Genomic DNA, 23,658 nt, shown 5'->3' with positions numbered 1-23,658 from the left:
AGTGAGATAGTAGCAGCAAAACAAAGTTTATTGTTGCTTTAACATTTTGAGGATATCTAATTCACCTTAACAGCAGTATTATTTGACACTGTAAATTCTGTATTTTTGTCAGATAATAATCTTATTAGACAAAATTGACTAAAAATGTAGAAATGTGATAGTCAATTATTTGAATACTATATATATATATCTGTTTCCTCCTATTGGAGGGAACAGATACTGAGGGCTGAGGAACCAAGGGCCAAATTAGCCCCTTTTTACACACACTTTGTCCACCCACAGCCCAGTGTTAAGCTAAGCCCAGAGCTGTACAGTTGATACTGCTCTCCCACTAGCCCTGGATAAATGTCTGTTGGAACACTTAGATCATGTTAACAGTCTAACATTGTTGTTTACTTGGTCCCCTTTCACACTGAGAAGTTGCAGCCCCAGGTTTAGTCAATTTTCAGGGTATAAACCTTGCAAACTCAGGCCTAACCCTGCTCCAGATCTGACCCAGCAAGTCCTAGGCCAGTGGTTCTCAAACGTTTGGGTATCAAGACCCTCTTAAATTGACACACATTAGGTCGCTATAACAGACTGCCATTTGATAAGATTTTGCTTCAGGAGCTTTCATCTGTAAAGATTTAGGTTGTTAAATATGATTTATGTTTGGTTTTGCTGGCGGCTGGAGTCCAAAATTCAGTAGTTGTTGAAGACACTTGAAGAAATAACTGTAAAGGAAGTCAAACTAATGATCAGAATAGTGTGACTCTTACTCACATTGGGCTCACCTCAATAGTGGATTAAATTGTGAAAACAAATTTCCCATTTTTTGGGGACCCTCTAGAACTCCCTCAAGGACCCCTGGAGATCCCCAAACCCCTGTTTAAGAACCGCTGTCCTTAGCCTGGCGCTCAGTACAATGTGAAAAGCCTCCAATATGTTCCAGCTGAAAGAGTAAATTAATGGTTTGCCATGTTAAAAAGAAATATTGACATAATATAATTTGACCATTTTGCATTTTGACCCCAAACTCATTGGTAATGACATGCTAAAACAGTTAAAATGATTTAACTCACTGGTTCAGGGAACAGTTTATCCATTGCGGGACAGTTTTGGAATAACACACCATAGTTGTCACTTTCATTATGACTTCAATTAGCTTGAAGCTACTTCCTGTTTCCCTGCACCTGATGACTCTTGTTGTCAGGTGTGATGCAGTTATAAAACACAGTGTGGTGTAAATCTGTGCAAACATTTACAAACATACTCCTACTTCTTCAAGTCAACATATGAGTCACATTCAGAGCTACGTGCAGAGGGTTATCTCTGTGCGTGTGTGTGCGTGTGTGTAGGCCCTCAGGCAGCAGATGGAGGCCCTTCAGCAGCAGTTCAAACAGAGAGACTGTGATTGGTCCGGAGTTCGATGCCAGTTGGAGGAGCTGATCAGAGAAAACTCTGAGCTGAGGGAAAAAACAGCTGTTACGCCACAGTGCCGCTCAGTGGCCAACCGATGTGCCGCACAAACACAAACTGTACACCAAGAGGGACCAACACAGGTAAAATATATACAGTATTGTTCTATTTAGGTCACAAATAATATATCCTCCAGTTTGTAAGCACAGTTTACCTTTAACTGTTGGCCCTTTCAATATAAACTCATCACATTATCTCAAGTGTGTTGTATTGTAAATAATTACAGTCAGTTTTAAGATATTTCTGTTAATACCTGTTATCTAAAGAAAAGTTGACGTTCAGATAATAATTTGGAGCTACTTTACTCCATTTCATTTAAATTCTGTGTAAATCTTGTTGGTATCATATTAGTCAAGTATATGATACACTGTTAAGTGGTCTTTAAGCACCCTGGCAATAATTTATGAGGACGGACAAAAGATGGTGTCAAAGCACTGACTAATCTCATTACATGTTTATGCAGTGCAAGTTGATATCCTCCCATTGCCAGTTCTGCCACTGCCCAAACTTGATTTTACTTTCCCAACCTAAACGCTTTGTTGCTGCTTCCTGTAAAAAAAACAACTAAAAAAGCCACTGTTAGAAATTTAAATAATCAAAGATTCAAGCAGGGGTAGTAAAGATGGTATTTCGTATATATAATCACAATAAACTTAATTTTACTATGAAGATGGAGGTTTTCTTGAGAATAATTTGGAAACAAACAGTAAAACACATGGCTACTTGCTAAATTTGCTTATAGAAATGTGTCTAAATCACCAAAAGCTTTAAATCAAAAACTGCATAGTACTTTATGCCATTATGACAATTTAGTACTGATGAAGATTTCTTAATATCCTGATGGACAGATGCAGCAGCTTCTCCCTAATGGGTGCAGCCTGGTGACTTTCAATAGCGGGACAAGGAAAGTAACCTCTGTAGACCAGAAGACGAAGACAGTCACATTCTTCAACGGAGACATCAAACACATTTTGGAAGATGGAAAAGTGGTGAGCTTTGCAGCTGCCTTTGTTACCTTGGTATTTTTAAAAATCAGAATCTAGTTTTGTTGTCAAGTACATTTACATATACAGGGAATGTGACTTGGTGTTTTTGTGCAAAAAAAATAACATAAAGAATAAAATAGTGAACTTAAATAGAATAGAACATAAGATAAAAAAATATAGAAGAAATTTAAATATATAAAATGACAAAATAGAAAATAAAGGACACAAAAAGTATGTACAAAAGGTGTCAAGGAGGGACTGTACATAAAGTTAATATTTAGATTTAAGATGCAGTGAGATCCTTTTTTTGTTTGCATGGTTGTATTTTTGGGCTGATCATACTTGTCAACAACAATATTGATGTTTTTTTTTTAATGCACATGTGATACAGGTGTATTACTATGCTGGCTCACAGACGACACATACCATCCACACAAGTGGTCTGGAGGTCCTTCACTTCCCCAACAAGCAGATTGGTGAGAGAGCGTCTGACAAATCTACATCTGTCACTGTGATGGTTTGAGTTATGTATTATGCATTCCTCATTTCGTTCAGGTCCTCCTTCCATATGCCACGTTCCCTTTTTAAACAAGCCTGGCCAACTGTGAGGAAAGGAGGATGCACATTGTTATCACATTGTTAAAGTTTTGTGTTTAGACAAAATCCTATGAAAGATTTATAGCTTTTACTCCGGATTTCTTTTAAAATTATCTGTCCATTGGACAGTGGATCTCAATTTGAACAGGAAATTAGTAGGGCAAATAGTGTTTTTATCAAAAAATACTGATTTGATTTTCTATTGATACAATCAGCTTATAATGCATTATATCAATTTTTACAGAATAATAATCTCAGGAGGTTTTAAATATACTGTTTTAAGGACATACTCAAGAAACTGACGATATTCTGAGTAGTGATTACAAGTACAATACAAAATCAATATGCAGTATGTTTCAAAGCATCACTTTTAATATTGATGTGAGTTAAGCATTCATGAAAAATAGATAAACCTGTGTTTTCTGTTGAAAAAAAGGTCTTTTAAGACCATTACTTGATATTTTTACTATTGACATCTGCTGACCAAAAAAAAAAGAGTTAAACATTCATCATCATTTATCATGTAAAACATGAGTCCAAATAATGTTACTCCATAACTGCTGAATTATCGCTCATAAGTTTAAAAATTTAAGTGTGGATGAAAAAGATATCATAGGTTTAGATTTTCAAAATATAGAAGTTGAAGATGAAGATAGAAGATGTCTACAGGAACACTTTCATTCATACATGATATATCTCATTATAAATCTCACTGTATTCATGTCCGATGAAAGGTTTCCATAGGCAACCAGAGTACCGCTGACCCTGCAATACAAACATTATCTGAACAAATTTAACTGATGTTTATAATATATATTAGATTTATTAAAATTCTAGACAGATTGGCATGCTGACATCAGAATGTTCCCGTTTAATCACATTTTAATACTGTTGGTAAACATCTCCAGCAGAAAATGGAAACATTTACAGACACAAGTCTATGTCTGCAGCTCATAGTCTTTCATTTGTAATGTGTCTCTTTCTGTAACAGAGAAGCGACACCCTGGGGGGAAGAGAGAGATCTTATTTCCAGACCAGACCATCAAGTATTTGGAGCCCGACGGCAGCGAGAGGACAATCTTCTCTGATGGCACCATCGTTCACCTTTCACCGTAAGACTGAAGTCACAGCTCTGTTTCAGGATCAGCTTCAGGGTCAGACCGCCAGAATGATTAGACTGCCATTAAAGTGGCAGCTGACAGGTATCTTAATTAATAGATAACAATATAAGTACACTATGCAGTAATCAGTAGAGGACATAATGGAATTTGATATCAAAACCTTAATGCGAAGGGATGGAAAAATCATCTTATTCTCCACATTATGACAGTATCATATTCTGCAGTCTGTGTGTGACATATTTAAACCTAAGTCTATTTTTGTTGTTGTCATTTTGCATAATTTTATCCTCATATAACCAAAATCTTTCCTTCCATATTTCGTCTGTTTGGAAATTTTGGGCTGTCTGCTATAAATTTAAATAAAGGTTTGTCACTGTGAACAAGATTTGGCTACATAGCATGAGAGTGTAATACACAACCTGCTGGTAGGTCAGTGGTGTTTAATGAGATTACAAATCATTTATGTAAGTTTGTAGTATTTCTGTTTATTGTTGAATTTGTGATTTGAGCAGCAACAGAATTGATGCAAAAATAAGAAAACAGCCAGACACAGTTAAGTTTGTTAATAAGCTGCATAAATTAAATAGTTTTGTTTGTTTTGGGTTTTTTTTTACGTCAAACATATTTACTAAATCTACTACTATATTCCTGTTACTCACAGCTGGTGCAGAAAGTTTTAAAGTCTGACATAATGAGCCCTCACTCAGACATAATTTAAAAAAGGGCTGCGCCAGAAAACACTCCCTGCTTACTATACATACCATCTGTCATTTTTTCTGATGGTCTGAATTGTACATTTTTAAATCCATGCACTATACAATGTCCTCAAAAATTGCCTAATGGCACAAAAAAAATATTCTGCAGACAATCCCATGATGCAATGCTTTGCATTTCACAAATGCAAAAATTACTGTTGAGCAACTTTATAACTGTCAGTGATGACGCTTATAACTAGTAAGTTTCAAAATCTCAATTTACCTCTGACTAATGAGTAAACCACTGAGCGTCTGTTTTTATATGAAATAGTGAGTGAGTAAACAAGGGAGTGAGTTCAGACTCAGCCAAATATGTTCAGTTATCTGTTAGTTCCTGATGAACTCATGAATGTACAGACAATTTATAAATAACAAAATGTGATGACTTTAAGGCAAGCTCTTATGTTTTAAGAGCATTTTTTTCCTATGATTTCATAGAAGATTTATGGACATTTATTCACAATGACCAATAAAAACAATACATCTTTGGATACTGTAAGTCACACTGAATTAGAAATGTGTGTCATGTCTGAGAAGGAGGACAAACTTTGATGCAAATTGTGAGAATCAGGTTAATGTACCTTAACATTCTGCATGAGCTGTGTTGCTTCCAACACACAACACACTTCCTTGCTGTGGGATTTGGTGGGTGGGACAAATGCAAAGGCGAAATTACAATAATTAACTTTCTGTTTTGTTATTCAGTACAGTTAACACTGACGCCAATGGACATCTATGTTTTATTGTTAATTACTTAAGTATTAGAAAGCGCAAGCTAAAATGTTGTGGCTATGTTACTTATGAAAACATTGTACCGATGCACTAATCTGAGATTAAAGGTGGTCATTCATTCGTTGTCCCCCCTGGATCATCGTCTCTTCCAGATCAGGTGAGAAGATGATCGATTTCCCCAGTGGTCAGAGAGAGATCCACACTTCCCAGTACAAGAGGAGAGAGTATCCTGATGGGACAGTTAAGACCATCTACCCCAACGGACGACAGGAAACCAAGTATGCATCAGGCAGAGTACGCATCAAGGAGAAGGAAAAAGTCACCATCTGACATCTTAAATGAACACATGTTCATATGTGTAAGTGTGAGATGGAGAGTGTTTAGTGTGTGTGTTCAGGGATGTTGTGCAGTGGAAATACCTTTCCATTATGTTTTAAATGAGGATCAGTAAAGCAGTGAAAATATATTGCACTAATTTTATCATACAACTCAAACACACCCATAGAGTTAATAATCAGTAACTAATAATTTAGTGAATAATAGTAAATAATAATTTGCTTATAGACTTTTTACCCATATTTTTGAAAGAAACCACACTTATTTGCTCAAGGTTTAAAAGTTTAAATACTTTTTTAATACTAGGCATCTGAAAGCGGGTAGCAATGTCGCTCCAGTTTTCAAAGGATTACCTAATTTAAATGCATACAAATAACATACCCTTTGCGGGTGCTTTTATTTTTAATTTTAGGGTTCTGTTTGGCCTTTTTGCACAGGATTAGCGCCCACAAAAGCCACATGGATTTTTTTATGAATACACCCATGGCTGTCCGAAAGAATTTTCCTGTGAAAATACTTTGGCGTACAGGAGTAATGTGTTATACATTTCTGTTTTCTTAGACATAACAGAACCTGAAAGGAAAATCTATGGAAAAAAAATCAGTGCTTAGCAACCAATCCAAAATAAATAAAACACATCACTTTAAGTGGCTTTGAAGCATTGGCTGAGCAATGGAGGATCCTTTGGCCCCCACAACAGTGAATCAAAGTCTTCCTCACCATCTGTCTCCTTCTTCACCTCCTCCTCTTCTCCTCTCCTCATCCTCTTGCCTGATGTCCGACTTTTTGCCAACTGAGCAGTGATCTTGTGAAGCTCCTGTATGACGAGTTTAACATCCAGTTCATGCTGTGAGGCCCTCAGAGTAGCCGCATTAAATGGGAACGTCCGAATGAAGTCTCCAACTCTGAGCGGAGGAATGTGTTGTCCGTTCAATGCCAGGGTTCTTTCCATCTTCACGGGTTTGTCACTCCCGCTGTGAAACAATCGAAATATTTGGTCATTATGGTAAATGAATGGTTGGACCTTTTGAAAGTTAACGTCTTTGTACAGAATACCAGCCAGTAGCTGCTTCAGTACACTAACCTTACACTAACCCTAACTTTAAAAAAACATCTTAAGCCATAAAATATACTTTGTAGCATCATGCCCAACATTTTGTCTTTGGCCAAGCTTCCAAAACATGTAAGTCAAAAGAAACAAAAAGTTGAAACTAAGAAAGATGAAGTAATTATAAAGGTTTTAATAGGGGTGACCCCAACTAATATTAACAAAGTTTAATCTGATTCAGTCCGTCTTGCTTGTTCCTGTTGAATAACTGAATCTTTTTCTTTTTTGGGTTTTGACCCACTGGTCCATGTTCCACATTTCCACACCAGCAAAAGAGCTGAAACACCCTATCAACCAATTTGTCTTCTAGACTTGGCATAAAATCGTATTTTATGACCGGATGTGTTTGATCCAGTGCTGTTTGTTGTGAGTTGCCGCTGTGTGTTTGTGTGTGGGTGCAGCAGAGGCAGTGTCCAAAGTACTGATGGAGAGCTGAGAGGAAAGACAAACAGACAAAACGACAGACAGACACGTCCCTTAATTTGAAGGGAAATTTTTAGAAAACATCACAATTCAATACCACTAGGTGCAACTCTTTGTGCTAGGTTGCTTTGTGAAAACAGCCCCACATTTTTAGTTACAACTGTGATGATTCAGCTATGAGTCTGACAGTAAAGTCAGGTTCCTTTGATCAAATTGATGAATAGTCAGTTATTCGTGGTCACCCCTAGATTTTAGTATGTGTCTTAAATTCAGGTGAAGATCTTTCCTGTAGACAAGTGTTTATAATGTTAAATTCTGCAGTCACACAGCATATGTGCTATAATGTTCTACAAAGGGACGCATTGTTTTGCTTATACAAACTCACTGTATATACCTGTAAATGTTCGGGAGCTTGAAGGACATGGAAGACAGTCTGAGTCCCGGCCCCCTGTGTGGGATATCGCGTATCGTAGAGGAAACGTCCGTCTCTCCTGAAAGCTCCATTTCAGCTTCTGTTTCACTGTCGTCATGGTTTGTAACTTCAGACATGTGAAGACTCCTGTTGTCCGTCAGCCGCGGTGCAAGAGCTGGACACGTCTGTCTGTTTACCACTGAGACATTTGTCCTTGAATGCGGGCCGAGTATCAGGTTCAGGGTCTTGTCAGTGTGGGTTTTGTTGGCTGTCGTGTTTACTGTCTTGCTGCTGGTTGCATATGTCTTGTTCAAGTCAACAGGGGGAAGGTGTCCTTGGTAGTCAGCTACAAAAGGATGGTGTTTGGACTCTCTTTGGTTCATCTTTTCAAGCTGGCGATGAGTTTTTATCAGAGGGAGTTTCTGTGAGGACTGGCAACCACTTCTTCGCTTCTGGAATTTATTTTCTTTAAACTTGGAGGGAGCATGGAAACATGGCTGCTTGTACCCTCGTCTCTGATACGCCCTCTCTCTCAAGCTGTCAGTCAATGTATAGTTCATCAAGTCAATCAGATCTCCGATTAGCCCTTTCTTCACAGTAATATCCGCTTGGCAGTCCAAAGTCAGTGCAGGGCTGTAGTTGACCTCCAGCAGCCAAGGTTTAAACTTGACGTCAATCAGGATGTCAAAGCCAAACAGCTCCACGCAGTTTGGACAGGGGGGGACAGATGGAGCAATGGTGAGGAGTGTCAAAGTGACAATGTTAATGATCTTCTGCCACAAAAGAAGCTCGTGGATGTCCTGGCTGTGGAGAAAATGCCGGAACTTGCTCATGGTCCACTTGCACCCTTGGCCCACTCTCTCTTTCTCAGTCTTGTAGAAGGGGCCGAACTTATTGATGCTGGTGTTGGTGAGATGAGCATACAGGTTGTGCAGAGACGACAGGTTGTACTTCTCCGTGGCAAAACGAACCAGACCTTCCTGATGGATGTAAACAGTCAGTGGGTGGAAGCTCTTTACACATACGTAGATCCGCAGGTCAAACTTGTAGCCAGAGATCAGCAGAGGATTACTGATGTACCTCTGGACGATCACAGAGCAGTCGTAGACCAAGTCCTTAATATCATCAAAGATGAAGATCCCTCTGCCTCTGGAGAGATCCACAGGCTTACATATCCAGTAGACTGCCGCTCCTCGGGTCAGACGCAGTTTGTTGTACTCAGACAGGAAGCGTGTGTAGTCGTTGGGGAGGATGAACGCGGTGGGACTGAAGTCGTAGAGAGAGGAACCAAATGTAGCTCTCATTCTCCTCAGGTTGCGTGCCAAGCAGTCCTTCCAGAAGAAAAAGAAATCAATCTTTTAGAGATGGTTTGATATTCTTGGCAAAGGTTCTATTTACACCTGATATAAACATGTGATCTTTAACTGGATAATGACATCCGATCAATAAGTCTTTTCATTTACATTATTATCTTAATTTAGCCTGCACCGTAGTCATTTATTAGGTGCGGTTGGCAGGTGCATCCCAGGTTAAGGAAACTATTCTACATATATTGATATAATTCATTTCATTTAAGTCCCTTTTATGAGGGAAGACTTACTTACTTCACGAACATCACTAAATACAGAAGATAGAGACAAAGTAGGCAGCACATGTCAGACCATCATCACCTTGCGTGTGATGCCAACAGTCTTGGGATGGTGGTTTAGGCGCTGCCATGGCATCAGGTTGAGATACTCTGAGTTGCGAAATGCAGAGCCCCGCCAGTACAGGTTCCAGTCTTTTTCCTCTCGTTCTTCCTGGTCATATTCCTCCCATCCTCGCTCCAGAAGCACCTCCCTCACAACCTCTGGACCTCTGTCATGTAGTCTGAACACAAATGCTGCAGCCATGCAGCATTGTCAACTGTAGATATACAGCAGATACATAGAAGAGAAACATGCATCATTGACATCAGAGCTTTCAAAGTTACTGCATGAAACAAATCTGGATCCAAAATCCCAATATAATATAATGTAATGTAATATAATAAATTATAGTATATCATATTATATATAGACTTTACTACACTATACTATAGTATACTATACTGTACTATAGATATCATTATATCAAATTTCCATCACAAAGAAATGTCCATAAGTCCACTTAGAAATCATCATAGAAAAAAGAAACTTTTGAACTTACCTGAGATTTATCACACTTTTAAGTTTTGTTCAGTATCACCTGTTGTCTGTACATCATGATTACACTGCAATTAGGAACTGCTAATCACAAATTTGGCATACTGTTAATTGTGCCAGTCTATCTGTGTGTAAACAAATACAGGCTCCCCCCACCTCCGCCAGTGAAATAGATCCCGTCTGAATGGAAATAATTACAAACACACAGTTTAACATTTTATCCACTGGCTGCTCTAAAAGCACTTAGTGAGCTAAAGCATTTACACGGTGAATCTGAGAAGCCCAAATAAACCTGACACCTTCAGTGTGCCAGCTCACTAACAGGCAAATTCAATGTGCTGAATGTTGTCACTTGTCACATTACGCATACACAGTTTAAAAGCAAAGAAAAAATTCTGCATTTCAGACTGACAAAGAATTACAATATAGATTTACTTGTTAAGAAGTGAGCATCACGATTACAAATAATCGTGATGCTCACTTCTTAACAAGACAAAAAACACTGATAAAGAAAATAATGATGCTGATTTTCCCCGAGCAGTTTGCAGTTAAAAATGTCAAATTGCAAGGAATAGATGAGCCTTTTCTATACCAAGAATGATAAATTAATGGAGGAGGCACTAAAACATATACAAATACTACACAAATATCTGAGCTGGGAATTTTTCCAATTCTCAGATTAATATCAAAAATAGCCCACAAAAATAAGGAATTACAATGTCATGGGAAAAAATGTGACTCGTCTTACCTTTGAATTCTGAATGCACATTAATTAATAGTCTTATTCTCTTTGTCAGGTGAGTGAATGATCGATGGTGAGAGTCATTCCTCTCAGTGATTCTGAGGTGTAGACAGTCTGCTCTCTTAGCTCCTCCTCCAGACATACAGAGACACAAACAGGCTCACAGTGTCCTTCAGACAGGTTTACATGTAGTAGGCAGGACAATGGTTGTCAGAGAAACGAGTGCCGACTGTTAGCTCTGTATTATGTATGCCTGCTGTTACTGTAGAGATAAACTCTTGCTGTTAGTTAAAACTAAAAAAATAACTAATTACTCTAAAGAGCATTTACTTAATACTCTGAGGAATGTTTTGCAATCTTGCAATCACAGCAAGAGTATGCACTGTATGTAGAAATACGATACCAGTCAGGAAAAGAAAAATGGTGAAGTTACATAAAGGTCTGTGTATTATAGCTTTGGATATTACCTGCTTGAGTTAAAAAGAACAAAAAAAACCACTGTGGCCATTTAAAAAATGCAGACCTGCAGTTTAAAAAGACAGCTCTGCAAAACAATTCTACCTTTACGGGTTAATAGTGATCTTTTTTTTTTTTCTTTTTTTTTTTACATTTTTTAACACTTGTAAGTTAAAATATAATTTAGTAGGGGCATTGTTAAAGTTGCCTGGTAATGGGCATTTACATTTTTTTCTCCTCTCTATTGACATATGAGGGCAGAAAAGTATTGCAGTCCAGAAATTTAATTTGGGTACACTAGCTCTAGCAATGAATGTTCATTTAAAGAGCTAAGTCTATTATTCAGAGGTGTAGGTATTAGGAGGGAAGCAGGGGACATGTCCCCCTCAATATTTAGAGCATGCATTTGTCACCCATTCTCACTCTCAGCTCATCAAATAGTAACGCTTGGTCAGGGGCTCATCAGGTGCCCCTCCTGCATTAGTTTTGGAGGTTCAGGGACGGCATGTCAGCTTATGCTCAGTACATGCATTGTCTCTTTAAAATAAATACTTAAATTCATCATCTTTTTCAAAATAAACGTATGTTGGTAAAAAAAAAAAAGGCTTATTTCCCTAGAAATAAGTTTAATAAAAGTAATTTAGCAAAAAAATAATGTTTTGTCTTAAAATAAGTACGTTTGACATATGTCACTAGCATAGCATGCTGCACAAATTAGAACGCTACGACTTTATTAAAACAACTCAATTTGCTTTTGGTTTTACATGGAACACTGAAAGAAAAAATGAACATAACTCTATTTTTTTAATAACTTTATTAGATCTCACAGCATATGCAGATTAACCAACAGGGATCCCACTCACTTTTACCATCCATACACTGAATTCATCCGCTCATCTAGAAAAAAAGAAACACATTTTAGTATTGTTGGATTACTTCCTGTCTGCTCAAACGGACACCCGAGAACAGGGTCATAATGGGAACCAGTAGTAAAGAGGTTGTTACCGCAGCGGTAGAGTCGGTTCAGTCTCTGTATATCCAGGTGGCTGAGATGTGTTCTCTGACCCATCTGTACTCCGCTCTGCTTGGCCAACATTGTTGGACTTCCATCTCGACTGAAAAAATATCTGCAACAAAACAGAAGAATATTTGCTAAATGTGTGTGTAACAGACTTCTAGTCATCCTGGCTTGGCATTCAGTATTAGTTAAAAGGCTGGGAAAAAAGTTGAAAAATTAAGCTACTCAGAACAAAATAACTAAGAAAAAACAATTGTAGAAGAGAAAGACATGAGGATGGGTTAGGACTTACTTTCCGTAGTGCATTATGGAATTGACGTCATATGGCAGGTTCAGAGTGTTTCCACGTCTCACCTTAAAGTTTCTCCCTCTCCCTTAAAATCAAAGATGTTTTATTATACTTTTTACAGCCATGCAGACATGTTCTAAATATAGGAGCTGCATCTAAATACTTTATGCTAATCTTCTAAATCTAAAGTACCTTTTTTGGTTTCATTTTTGGGAAATATGTTGTAGTCTGGAATGCTTTCTGTCTGCTAGTTTAGCTTTTTACCATGCATTAAGTATTCCCACTTCTGCCCCCAAGTGGCAAAAAATATAAATGCAGTTTTTAATTGCAAAAAGTACACACCATTTGGTGACAGTCCGCGTTTTTTGATTGTTTTTTACAGAGATGTTTACCTGGTATGATGTTATGCCACTGCACATCAATGTATTGATCCCGATCCTCACGGGTGTGTTCGTGATGCAGTCCCAGAGCGTGAATGATCTCATGGCAAAGGTTTCCCACGCTGCACGAGCGGGCGTAATACACTGGCTGGGCTCCTCCTTGACAACCAACAAAGGATGCACAGCTAGAGAGACAAACAGAAGCCAGTAAGACAATTTCTCAGTGACCTGTAGTGGCACGGAGACATGCAGAAAGTTTTGGTTTATTTGGCCAGGTTTCAACATGTGTCAAATGTTTTTCCTCCACTCCAACATTATACAGGCCATTTAAAAATTATACTAGAGAGGTTCTGTTAACTTGTCAGTGGAACTACTTTCTGCTAAATAAATAGTCCCTCTAAATACCCCTACACAGTGAGATCCACGTATATTAGAGCAAAGATGTGGCACTGCTTTTACTGTTATTTCTATAAATGTACATTTACGTCATAATGGTCAATGTCAGAAAACATAGTTTAAGTTACCTCCAACATATTAGATAAGCCTGGTTCCATACCTCTTTTTTAAAAAAATTTTCAGCAATTTAAATAATTAACTTCACACTAAAAGTGACAGTTCAGTCTGGCTTGTATTTTGATAAAAGAAAGACTCTCTGATCATTTTGAACTTTTTTTTTTTTTTTTTTTTTACCTCCTTACAGTATGTTTTAGTACTTATTTACTTTAATATTGTGTATTGCCTTATATTAGAGAGGCCTGGATTGAAACTGGAGGGGAGCGCTCACAGTCAGGGCCGAACGATCAGCTTGGCTGTAATATCTTACACCACTTCTTAAAAGAATCTTTTACCCCAGAAATTATCCCAATTTTACTTCAGTTGTCTTACATTAGTCAGTTTTATGGTAAAATCTACCATAATCATTTAAAATGTATTGATGTTAGTGTGATGCTGAGATATTTTATATTTTCTGTTTTGAGAAGTGCTTATTAACACAACAACAAAAATTCAGCATGGGTTTATACCATGAAAGACAAGAGAAAGTATCCTTTTTCTGTCATTGGGTGAACTAACCCTTTAACAGAAATACTTCTCACCCCTTGCCATTCTTGAACTTCAGGTAGTTCAGCTCTGTGGTGTGTGGTACGAAGCGGATGCAGGTGAAATCTGATATCATCTTGAAGGCGCTGAGGATGTTAAACTCTTGATCAGCTGTTGAAAGGAAAACAAAGCAAATGTTTTGTTTTCTGCACTTTAGAAGTCAAACATTAGATGTTACTGCACAACCAACCAGAGCATCCTGTGTGTGATCTGACACACAGCAGATCTCAGTTTTATGACTCAACGTTAGGGGGATTCAACAAAGTGCTATTCACGGAGCTCCCCAAAGACAGAGGACCATGGAGAGGGTTGTGCTTTTTTTTTTTTTTTTTGCTTAGGAATGACGGTCAGCTGTCAGCTGTTTGCAGCTCAGTTGATGCGACAGAGGATTATGGGTCAGAATAGCCATAAAAGCCATATTTTTGGCATACTTTATAGTGTGGTAGTACTGGTATTTGAGTAATCACAAAAGTCAATGTTAAGTGATTTTGTCTTTCCTACATAGTTATTTTGTGTCATGTGTGCAATGCAAGATAAGTTACAGCGTGAGTTAACTTGCACGTTCTTATTTTAACACTGACTGATCTTTTCTTAAACGTAACGTAGTTAACCAAACTGCAACAGCAACCTACCCAGCTCATAGGTGATGGCATAGGGCACGATGGCATCTGCCCACAGGGTCATGACAGCATTCCTGTCCTCCTATAAGTTCACACACATTATTCCAACATTTGGACACTTTAACACAAACAATCTTCATCGTTTTAGTTTTAAATGTTCTGAACTCAAGACAATTAAAGTCTGATAAATTTTGCAGTTGTTTCAATGCTTAAATGTTTGTATTAATATTTAGAAGAAATTCCTGCCAAAATTCAGATTAAATTTTATTTTAAAAAGGCCAAATTATTCCCATCAACAGTTTCCTGCTGTTTATTTATTTTTTATTTTTTCTTTACTTGAGTATTTAATTTTGTATTTGGTTTTGGAGGTCAGTGTTGTACTTTTTACTCTCCTAAATTTATTTAATCATATTAATTACTATTTCAGATTATGTATACAGGAAAATATAAATTGATAAATTATGATGCATTATAGGTTAGGCTAACCAGCAGCATATAAAGTAGCTGGAATTAGCTCCAGCAACATTGTGCTTTCTTATTAATGCATCAATAATTACCATACAGTTCTTTTTTATTCTAAAACTGGAAATTTTGAATAATTCTACTTTTGTACTTGTATAATGTGATGTGAGGTTCTTCCCCCACTGTTCATAGGTGAAACTGCAGCTCTCTTCCAGCTGGGTGGTAAAAAAAAAAAAAAAGAAAAAGTTCTCCATCTTACCTGAATCAAAATGTCTCCCTCTTGGACAACCATTTCTTCCTGAAGCTCTATTTCACAATAAAAACACGGTCAAGCAGTAGCCTATATGTACAGATTTTTTGCGTCATATTTTACATGTATTTATGTTTACCTTCTAAGGTTTCTGCACTGGCTTCCTGTGGCTTAAGCACTGAAACAACTATACCTACAAAAAAAAAACAACAACTGAGAATTTATTCACATTATTCAAAAACACAAAACAAATCCCAAGTTTTAAAAATCAATGAGCACAAACCTGGGGCAGGATGAGTTGTATTTTGTGTGTCATTTAAGGGAACGGCACCAACTGACAAGAGAGATCCAGTGAAATACTGGCAGTAACAAGGTCATTTTATTAAGATTATTTATTTAAATAAACTAGACAATCTACCTTTTAAAGCTTCTGTAGTTTCTGGCTTCGGCACATCATGCATAGAAGTGACAGTAACATTATCTACAGAAATCAGAGAATTCCTCATAAATAATTGGTATACTTCAGAAAATGTAAAAAGTGCAAATCAATCCAGTGAACACCAACCTGGTGCAGGACTGGTGGCCTCCTGGGTCAGATGTATGGGGACACCAACGACTACTACATGAAGAGAAAGAGCAAATAATCAGCATTATGTAGCAGAATATCTGCAGTTTAAAAGTGTCAGTTCATACCTGCTGACGTGCAGATGAAGAGCAGAAGCCACATCGTGCAACTTCCCAAAATTTAAACACAGACAGAGGCTGGTTGCTGCAGGCTTTCTGATAAAAAAAATCTGTTAGCCCTGTTACCACCAACCACCTCAACAGGTGTGATCACTTCACACGAATTATGACCTTTGAGCTTCAGCCTTCAGCAGGACGCTGCAGTTTTATTCTTGCAGATCGCACATATTCTTTTTTTCTTTATACTGTGAACTCATACACATTCCTCAGTCAATACTATTTTAAGTACTTCATTTAGAACATATTTGAATTGTAAATTTCTATTTTATGTTTATGACTTTTGACTTTTACACCACATGTGTCTTTTCTCTGATTTATTATTTTGACATTGTGCACCAGATTGCCAAGGGAAATAAATTCCTTCTGTTCCATTCCTGCGTTGGCAATAAATGTGTTTCTGGTTCTAATATCCATAACGGCTGTCAGGGGAAAGAAATTTGATTACAAAAAGACTTAACTCTGGAAGACCTTATTTGGTTAAGCCTGCTGAAGCCTAATTTTATCTTTATTTAAAGTTTCAAATCATTTTTTGCACAGAAGAAGGGCTCTGAGCAACTGTTTCAGTGCTAGCCTGGACAAGTAAGCAAGCAAAACTTTATTATACAGCACATTTAATTCCAGGTGGAAACTCAATGTGCTGCACAAAGTGTGTGATACAAGTTGCAGGCACAAAACCAAGCCATCATAAAAGCAAATCAAACTATCAAAGTAAATAAAAAACTCATAAAATAGTAAGCATTATTAAGAACAAACCAATAAGAAAGACAAAGACATGCAAGTCAAAACTGAGCTTAAAAATGTTATAATAAATAAAATAAATACTAAAGCATGTAATACGTTTGAATTCAAATGAATAAAATAACTTAAAAAAAAAGATTTTGACAAAAAGAGAGTTGACAGACTGGAAAAACTGTGAACTTGTCCTTTGAAGTATTTGCAGAGAGCAGCAACAGTTATGATCCCAAAGGTTATACTTTTTATTCTATTTAAATCTGTCTTGTATAACCACTGACTCTAATACTCTTGTTGTAAGAGAGCTAAAAAAAATAATTACATGATCAAGAAGGAATTCTGGTGGTCAAGAGGTCTTAAATGTTGACCATGTAGTTGCACTTTTTGGATTTTTTTTTTTTTGTCCATCCTCCTGTATTTCCTGTCACTCCGTTGCTGCCAGCTATCAAATACATTTCAAATGCTCCAAACAATACTTGAAAATTCTCTGATAGCTCTTGATAGGCTTTTAAAAATCAATTTTGGAATTTAATGAAAGCAAAGAGGAGCTTTTGAAGCACAGCGTTCTTTGATCTCAGTAAGTGAGAATTTTTGTGGTGGTCCAAAATGACCACTAGAGGGAGCAATAGGACACTTGCTGCAATGACATACGGAATGCTGCGTTCATGTACCACTGCACAGATATCGAACCGGAAAAGCTGCATACTTGTCCTTTAGTTTGCACCAGGAGGTGAATGGCGTGCTGTTCTTATCATCAGTACTGCTGCATTCAGATGCCATAAGATACTATGTCTTCTAATAAAAAATGTTATACATTTCATCTTAGAGGAAGAAGTTACTACTTATTGCTCATACTGTATCTGATGGACCCCAGACTAAAGTATTTAACTGATATTCTAGATGTCTCAAATTCAAATTTGAGTTGACATCACCAATATATTGGAAGCTTTTTTCAAAGAGAGAGAAAGCTGATACCTGGAGATGCAGACACTGAACTGTGCTTCCTAAATGGGGTAATGGTAAGGTCTTTTCACTTCCAATGAACTACAGCCGCCCACACTCAAGTCAAACATTACTGCAATTAAAGTTTGGACAAGACAAGAGATAGATTTGACAAAGAATGTCAAAATTAGCAAGTTGCAGCAGAGCCTGTTTCTGATTTTTTTTTTTTTTTGTCAATTCCACAAAACACTAATGACAGTATTAGGGTTATTTCTATTTATATATCTTGAAATGGGCCCAAATATTAATTGGAGAAGGGCTAGGCCTTTACCTTATAAGTATTGCATCTTAAATAAGGCTTCAATCTCAAAATTGAACATAAAATATACCATGCTAATTGTCTTATTGCTAATTTTACAGACACCAATGCTTCCTGCTCTTTTTGTAAATCTAATACAGAAACGTTTCCTCTCTCTCTTTGTTTTAATGTGAAATAATATAAAGATTGTAAGGATATGGAATCTAAAGTCTTTATAACCTCTACTTCAGTTTACTCCTTTAACCTTAGAGATATTATTTGTAATACATCTAGACAATTGCACTGTTGAATGTGTAGACCTAATTACATCTCTTATTTTAAATGCCATTTTTTTTATTCACAAACATAAATTCTTCCTAAAAGCTTTCCTCCTTGAACTGAAAGCTCTTCTCAAATCACTCAGTTTATTAAAAAGAAAAAAAAAGTCCCAAGCTCTTGGAAAATTATGCAATTTCTTCTCAGACTAAATAAATACATTCCAAATCGGTATGCTTGTACCTATGTTTATAATTTTATTTATTATAGCACCTTAGAAGCAGAGCTTACAAAGTGCTTTGACAAGCAAAGAAAATCACTTCAACAACAGAAGCCAGACAATAATCCTGAATAAAGGCCAGACAAGAATTAAGATAGAAATAAACAAGAGATTGGAGACTGAAACATGCTAGAAAAATACAACATCAAAATAAAGGCACTAAACACATAATAATAATAACAACAACAATAATAATAAGCAAGATCAAGACAGACTAAAAATATAAATTAAAAGACAAACTAAAAGATGACATCACATAATAACAAGTCTATAAAAATGGATTTTTAAGAAGTCATTTAAAACTATTTACTCATTATACATACTTACACCATTTAGATTTTTAAAAAAATATATTGTCCACTTGATGCTTTGTACTACATGTTTATTGAGTCAATAAAAATAAATAAAACACTCTACTTTTGGTACGTATGCTATATTTTGATGCTAATACATATGCACTTTTACTTGTGCAACATTTAAAATCCATAATTTTTCCTTGTGTCTACAAAGTGGTGTCACTACTTTTACTTCAGTAAAACATCTGAGTACATCAGTATGTTAAAATCTACTTGGCAATGAATCAGAGTCCACTTTCCCCGCGGACTTTGAACGCAGCATCAGTCAGCATCATTACAGTCATGTGATGTCGTGTCATGTGGTGCATTCACTTCCTACTGATTTGCTCCAGAGCAGATAGACTGTGCCGTATCATGTCGTCTTAGTTGGGCGCCTCACACTGCTCTCCGCCACAGTAAACATGTTATTTCAGTGTAAATCTCCCCGCCGGTCGCCTCTGAAGCTGGTTCTTTGGTTCGTGGCGTGTCTGGGGTGTTTGTCGGTCCGGTCCGGAGCGGAGGAGGACGGCAGCAGCAGCCCGTGGTACCAGGAGCTCTGCAGGTAAAAGCTAACAAACACACCTCCGGCTGACACACTGCAGCCAACACAACAAATGAAGCTTACAGCGTTTATGTACACACACATTTAAGCTACATTTAATTAAAAACATTTGTCAGTTGGTGGTTTATTTGCTTATTATAGACATGCTCACCTGATATCACGCGACCCACAGATGATAATATGCCGCTGTTAAATGTGGCTCATAAACAAACAGTCAGCTCTTTGTTTCACTTACAGTGTCAACTTTTACATTTACCTCCAAACGGTGTAAGCTAGCTCACATATCGACTCAAACTAATATTTACATTGTGTATAAAAACAACAGGTAAAAAACGCGCTGCTTGACAAGTTTTATTCAGCTGACTTAGTGTTGAATTAAACGAGCTTCAAAACGCAGTCAGAATAGTCTCGAGCCAAAGCTGTGAACGTCAATGTTGATATTTTTGTTTTTTTTTGTAAGCTAACATGTAGCTAACTGCTAGCGTTACATGAAAACTGTCATGTAACCAGCTAACGCTAAATGTTAGCAGCGTTTATCTGTCATGAGTCAGACAAGGACAGCTGCAACGACTGATCATTTAATCGATTATTTTCGCCACAAGAGGATCAATTGGCACATTTTTGTTAATCAAGTAATCGATTAATCGAGGAAATGTGACAGAGCATGAATGACATGACAGAGGTATTTCTGTGGTTTAGGACTATTAGTTGGTCAAAACAAGACGTTGAAGAAGTTCCTTTAGGTTTTAGCATGTTCAAACTGGCTTTTCTCTGTTTTTAATTTTTTGCAAACCAAATGGTTAATCTAGACTGTAATCTGTTGATTATGACTCAGAGAAGGACAGTGGGAGGGCTGCAACAATTAGTCAAATAATCAACCCTTGCAAGGGCCAAGCTCTTGCAAATTAAATTTGTCTTGCATTTTAATGATAGTTAGTTTAGCAATAAAATTTGGGGTTTGGAATATTGGTTGGACAGGCTTCAGGTTATTGTAACAGGCCTTTGTCCTAATATTTTGTTAATAGAGACTTAATGTACTGATTGATGTATTGGTAAGTAAAATAATCCATTGCAGCGCTAGTAAAATGACATGAGTCAAAGAGGGATAATGGTTATTCTTTAAACATACAATAGACAGAAGATCTGCAACTGTTTTAATACTCAATTAATGTTAAAGTTCATTGTTCAAGCAAACTTTGATGTTTCCAGGTTCTCCAGTGCGAGGTTTCCTGGGTCTTACATTATACTGACATAAATGTTTTTGGTTTTATGGATACTGCTTGGACAAAGGAAGACATTTAGTGAAGCCACTTTAGGTTTTAGGATATTGTAACAGGCCTTTATTACTGTCTTATGCATCTTTGTGGACCAAAGGATTGATTGAGAAAATATTATAGAGATGAATCAACAATTACATAAAACATTATCCTTGGATGTAGTCCGAGTTAAATGACAGGTATCGGAAAAAGACAATGACACGACAGAAAAGAGAGAGAGCAACAAATTGTAGTTATATCATAGTCAAAGTAAGGATTGCAAGCTATTGTCTAAGTACAGTGTAGTCTTCCTCTGTTCAGCTCTGTTCAGCCAGCTGCTGTTTAAATATTGACACAGCACTTGTAAGGCTAGGGTGGCTGCATGTTATTTCTTGTTTTGGTAGCATTTGCAGAAATAGGTCACAAAAATACTTCACAGGGAATTATTTATTGCTGTTATGATCATATTCTTGACCAGCTAGTTGTGGTCAGTGGTAGAAGAATCATTCAGATCCTTAATATCATACTGTGAAAATACTTCACTACAAGTTTAAATCCTGTATTCAAACCACAAATCTTTAAAAAGGCAACTTTTCATGGTGTCAGAAAAATTGCCATGTGTTTAGCTATGTGGCATTTTTTCAGCTGATCCAAGAGGATTTTTTTTTATCTGAAGAGTTGGGGGAATTTTCTCAACACATAAATCCTTTGGTTTTGGTTTTGTTTTCAGTTAACACAAAAAAGGGTATCAAAATATTTAACTGAGCAAATATACTACATGTGCAACTGTTGCACAAGCAGGTAGATAAAAATTAAACTAGACACTTAAAAATGAGACAGAAGAGTCAGTGGAAATCATTAGTATAAGTTCAGTGACCATTCAAGTAGGAAGTGATTCATGGGTGACGAGACAAAGCAGAAAGGGCACAAAAATAGTACACAGAAGAGCTCCAGCTAAGGTTTACTTTCATAATAAACTAATCAACTTACTGTTTGATCTTTAAAATGCTTGTTTATTTTTCTCCAAAACCTAAAAATATTCAGTTAATTACCACAAGGAAACAAAAAGCAGTGAATCCACACAACTGATAAGCTGAAACGTGGTAATATTGTCATTTTTGACTTAAAAATGACTAAAATGATTCTGCAACTAATATTTTTGTCAATCAACTATTGTTTCAGCTCCCAAAGACAATGTGTTTAATCAAGAATCAATTAAATTTAGCACTGCACTGCAAAAGAATGCTTTTTTTTAAAGATTTTTTTTGGCAACTTTGCCTTTATTAGAAATTTTAAGACTAAACACTTAATTTATTGATAAAATCAATGTAATCTTGTAATCTCAATGCATCTTGTTATCATAAGCTCTATTCTAAATCAGTAATTCAACAAGAAGATATAAGCTCTCTAGACTGAAAATGATCCAGTGCTGCGGGGCCGATTCATTCTTCTTTACTTCATCTCTCTTATTCTTTGTGTTGCAGTTATAAATGGGAGGCCATAGACCGGGATAATAATATCAGCTACACGCTAAGGCTGTGCGCGTCCTCACCATCGACCAGCTGTGGCCCGGGCTCCGCTGTCTGTGCCCGAAACCTCATCACCAAAGCGGACAAGTCTGTCGGTGAGTACAGCCCGCTGGTGTACACTGGAACACAGTGAAGATTACGCAGATTAAGAAATCTCTTATCAGCCCGGTGTGTTTTTGGCACAATGGCTGTCTGTTCAAAAAATAATTGATGAACACAATAAAGAAGCAGAAAATGAAGGAGATTAGTTGATTTGTTTGGGAAAGTATTGTGGTAGGAATTTGATTTCAAGGGTGTCATTAAACATTTTGTCAGCTTTAACAGCTTAAAGCCATTGAACTACCTGTGCTGTCTTTCCCACAGAAGTGGAATCCAAATGTGTGTGTACACACAAATTTTAGAGCCAGTGCAAACAGTTAAGTTTGACTTTCACTGCACCTGGTGTTCTGTTGCTCCATCTGTGCCCAGAGTACACACATTTTAAAAGATTTTCCACAATAGCTTTGCCCTTTTTGCTGCACTTTGAACATAATTTCAGTTGCCTCTTGCAGCTCCACGCGGCAACAGCCTGTGTTAAGTTGCAGATTTCAGCTTTATACAATTTTATGGTAGAGTCACCTTTTCTTGAACTTGAACTTTGTCTCCACCAGGAGAAGGAGGCAAGCCCGGTGTAATAAGAAGGAAAACAGAACAATGACCTGTCATAGCCTTGTGCCCTGCAGTTTTGTTTGGATACATTGTGTGTGTAGTGTGTTCAGAGCAGGTGCAGGCCAGGATCCAACATGCTGACAGTCTTTTGGAAAGTCTGATAAGGCACCCAGATCATTAAACTGCTCTGTTTAAATCTTAATTACTGTGTTCATGTTTTTGAACAGTGAGGTGCATGTGACTCTGATGGTTAAATGGCTTTCCGGTGACACTGCAGGAAAAATAGTCTACATCCTAGGTGCTGTTTTGTTGTGTTTTGGTCATTTTGGCCACCCTCAATCCATGTAGTCTGTTACTGTGTAAAGCAGAAATTAACTGAATTATCTGGCTTCGTGTTGGTAGCAGGTCTGTGATCAAAGATGTTTTTAACTCTAGTTTGTGCTCTAGTTTGACCATTCAAATCAGAGGCAAAACAGAAGAATGATACTGGTCTTGTTGATAGTTAAACATTGCTGATTAATTGGTTAGTTTTCTGTTTGGCCTGGTTTGTGTTGCACACTGATGAAATAGTGGATGGATTCCTTTAAGCCAATGAACAGTGAGTAAGCTATCCTGAGGTTTGTTACTGTA

At 37.1% G+C, this 23,658-nt stretch overlaps 4 protein-coding genes across 9 annotated transcripts in view; 2 read left to right on the top strand and 2 right to left on the bottom strand.

The window, feature by feature from the left end:
• LOC121955871 (uncharacterized) overlaps positions 1–6,850 on the top strand; it is a 49,767-nt gene extending 42,917 nt beyond the window's left edge. For all 5 annotated transcript variants that reach the window (XM_088089018.1, XM_088089017.1, XM_088089016.1 and 2 more), the window contains 5 exons: positions 1,338–1,541; positions 2,307–2,447; positions 2,836–2,920; positions 4,033–4,153; positions 5,802–6,850. In XM_088089018.1, the coding sequence (XP_087945144.1) occupies positions 1,338–1,541; positions 2,307–2,447; positions 2,836–2,920; positions 4,033–4,153; positions 5,802–5,979 (729 nt within the window). In that variant the 3' untranslated portion in view covers positions 5,980–6,850. The remainder of the gene's footprint in view (positions 1–1,337; positions 1,542–2,306; positions 2,448–2,835; positions 2,921–4,032; positions 4,154–5,801) is intronic.
• ttll2 (tubulin tyrosine ligase-like family, member 2) lies at positions 6,629–12,008 on the bottom strand. The gene is made up of 4 exons (XM_088089020.1): positions 10,860–12,008; positions 9,599–9,833; positions 7,911–9,259; positions 6,629–6,959 (listed from the first exon to the last, which is right to left on the bottom strand). Exons 2-4 carry the CDS (start codon positions 9,818–9,820, stop codon positions 6,629–6,631), a joined length of 1,902 nt encoding a protein of 633 aa, XP_087945146.1. The 5' UTR covers positions 9,821–9,833; positions 10,860–12,008.
• A 96-nt stretch (positions 12,009–12,104) lies between these two features.
• On the bottom strand, positions 12,105–16,290 carry LOC121955822 (hatching enzyme 1.2-like). Its single transcript, XM_042503909.2, has 12 exons — positions 16,120–16,290; positions 15,992–16,045; positions 15,845–15,907; positions 15,710–15,760; positions 15,566–15,619; positions 15,436–15,482; positions 14,727–14,796; positions 14,091–14,205; positions 13,009–13,181; positions 12,620–12,701; positions 12,315–12,436; positions 12,105–12,206 (listed from the first exon to the last, which is right to left on the bottom strand). Exons 1-12 carry the CDS (start codon positions 16,151–16,153, stop codon positions 12,175–12,177), a joined length of 897 nt encoding a protein of 298 aa, XP_042359843.1. The 5' UTR covers positions 16,154–16,290; the 3' UTR covers positions 12,105–12,174.
• Positions 16,291–19,360: 3,070 nt separating this feature from the next.
• Positions 19,361–23,658, top strand: part of igf2r (insulin-like growth factor 2 receptor) — a 54,646-nt gene continuing 50,348 nt past the window's right edge. For both annotated transcript variants that reach the window (XM_042503102.2, XM_042503101.2), the window contains exons 1-2: positions 19,361–19,595; positions 22,336–22,475. In XM_042503102.2, coding sequence (XP_042359036.2) covers positions 19,456–19,595; positions 22,336–22,475 — 280 coding nt within the window. In that variant the 5' untranslated portion in view covers positions 19,361–19,455. The remainder of the gene's footprint in view (positions 19,596–22,335; positions 22,476–23,658) is intronic.

This window comes from Plectropomus leopardus, chromosome 16 (genome assembly GCF_026936395.1).
Source record: "Plectropomus leopardus strain MGB_pleo_1.0 chromosome 16, ASM2693639v1, whole genome shotgun sequence".
Classification (NCBI taxonomy): Eukaryota; Metazoa; Chordata; class Actinopteri; order Perciformes; family Serranidae; genus Plectropomus; species Plectropomus leopardus.
Note: the sequence above shows the minus strand (reverse complement) of the source record. Positions and strands in the feature narration are given on the sequence as shown.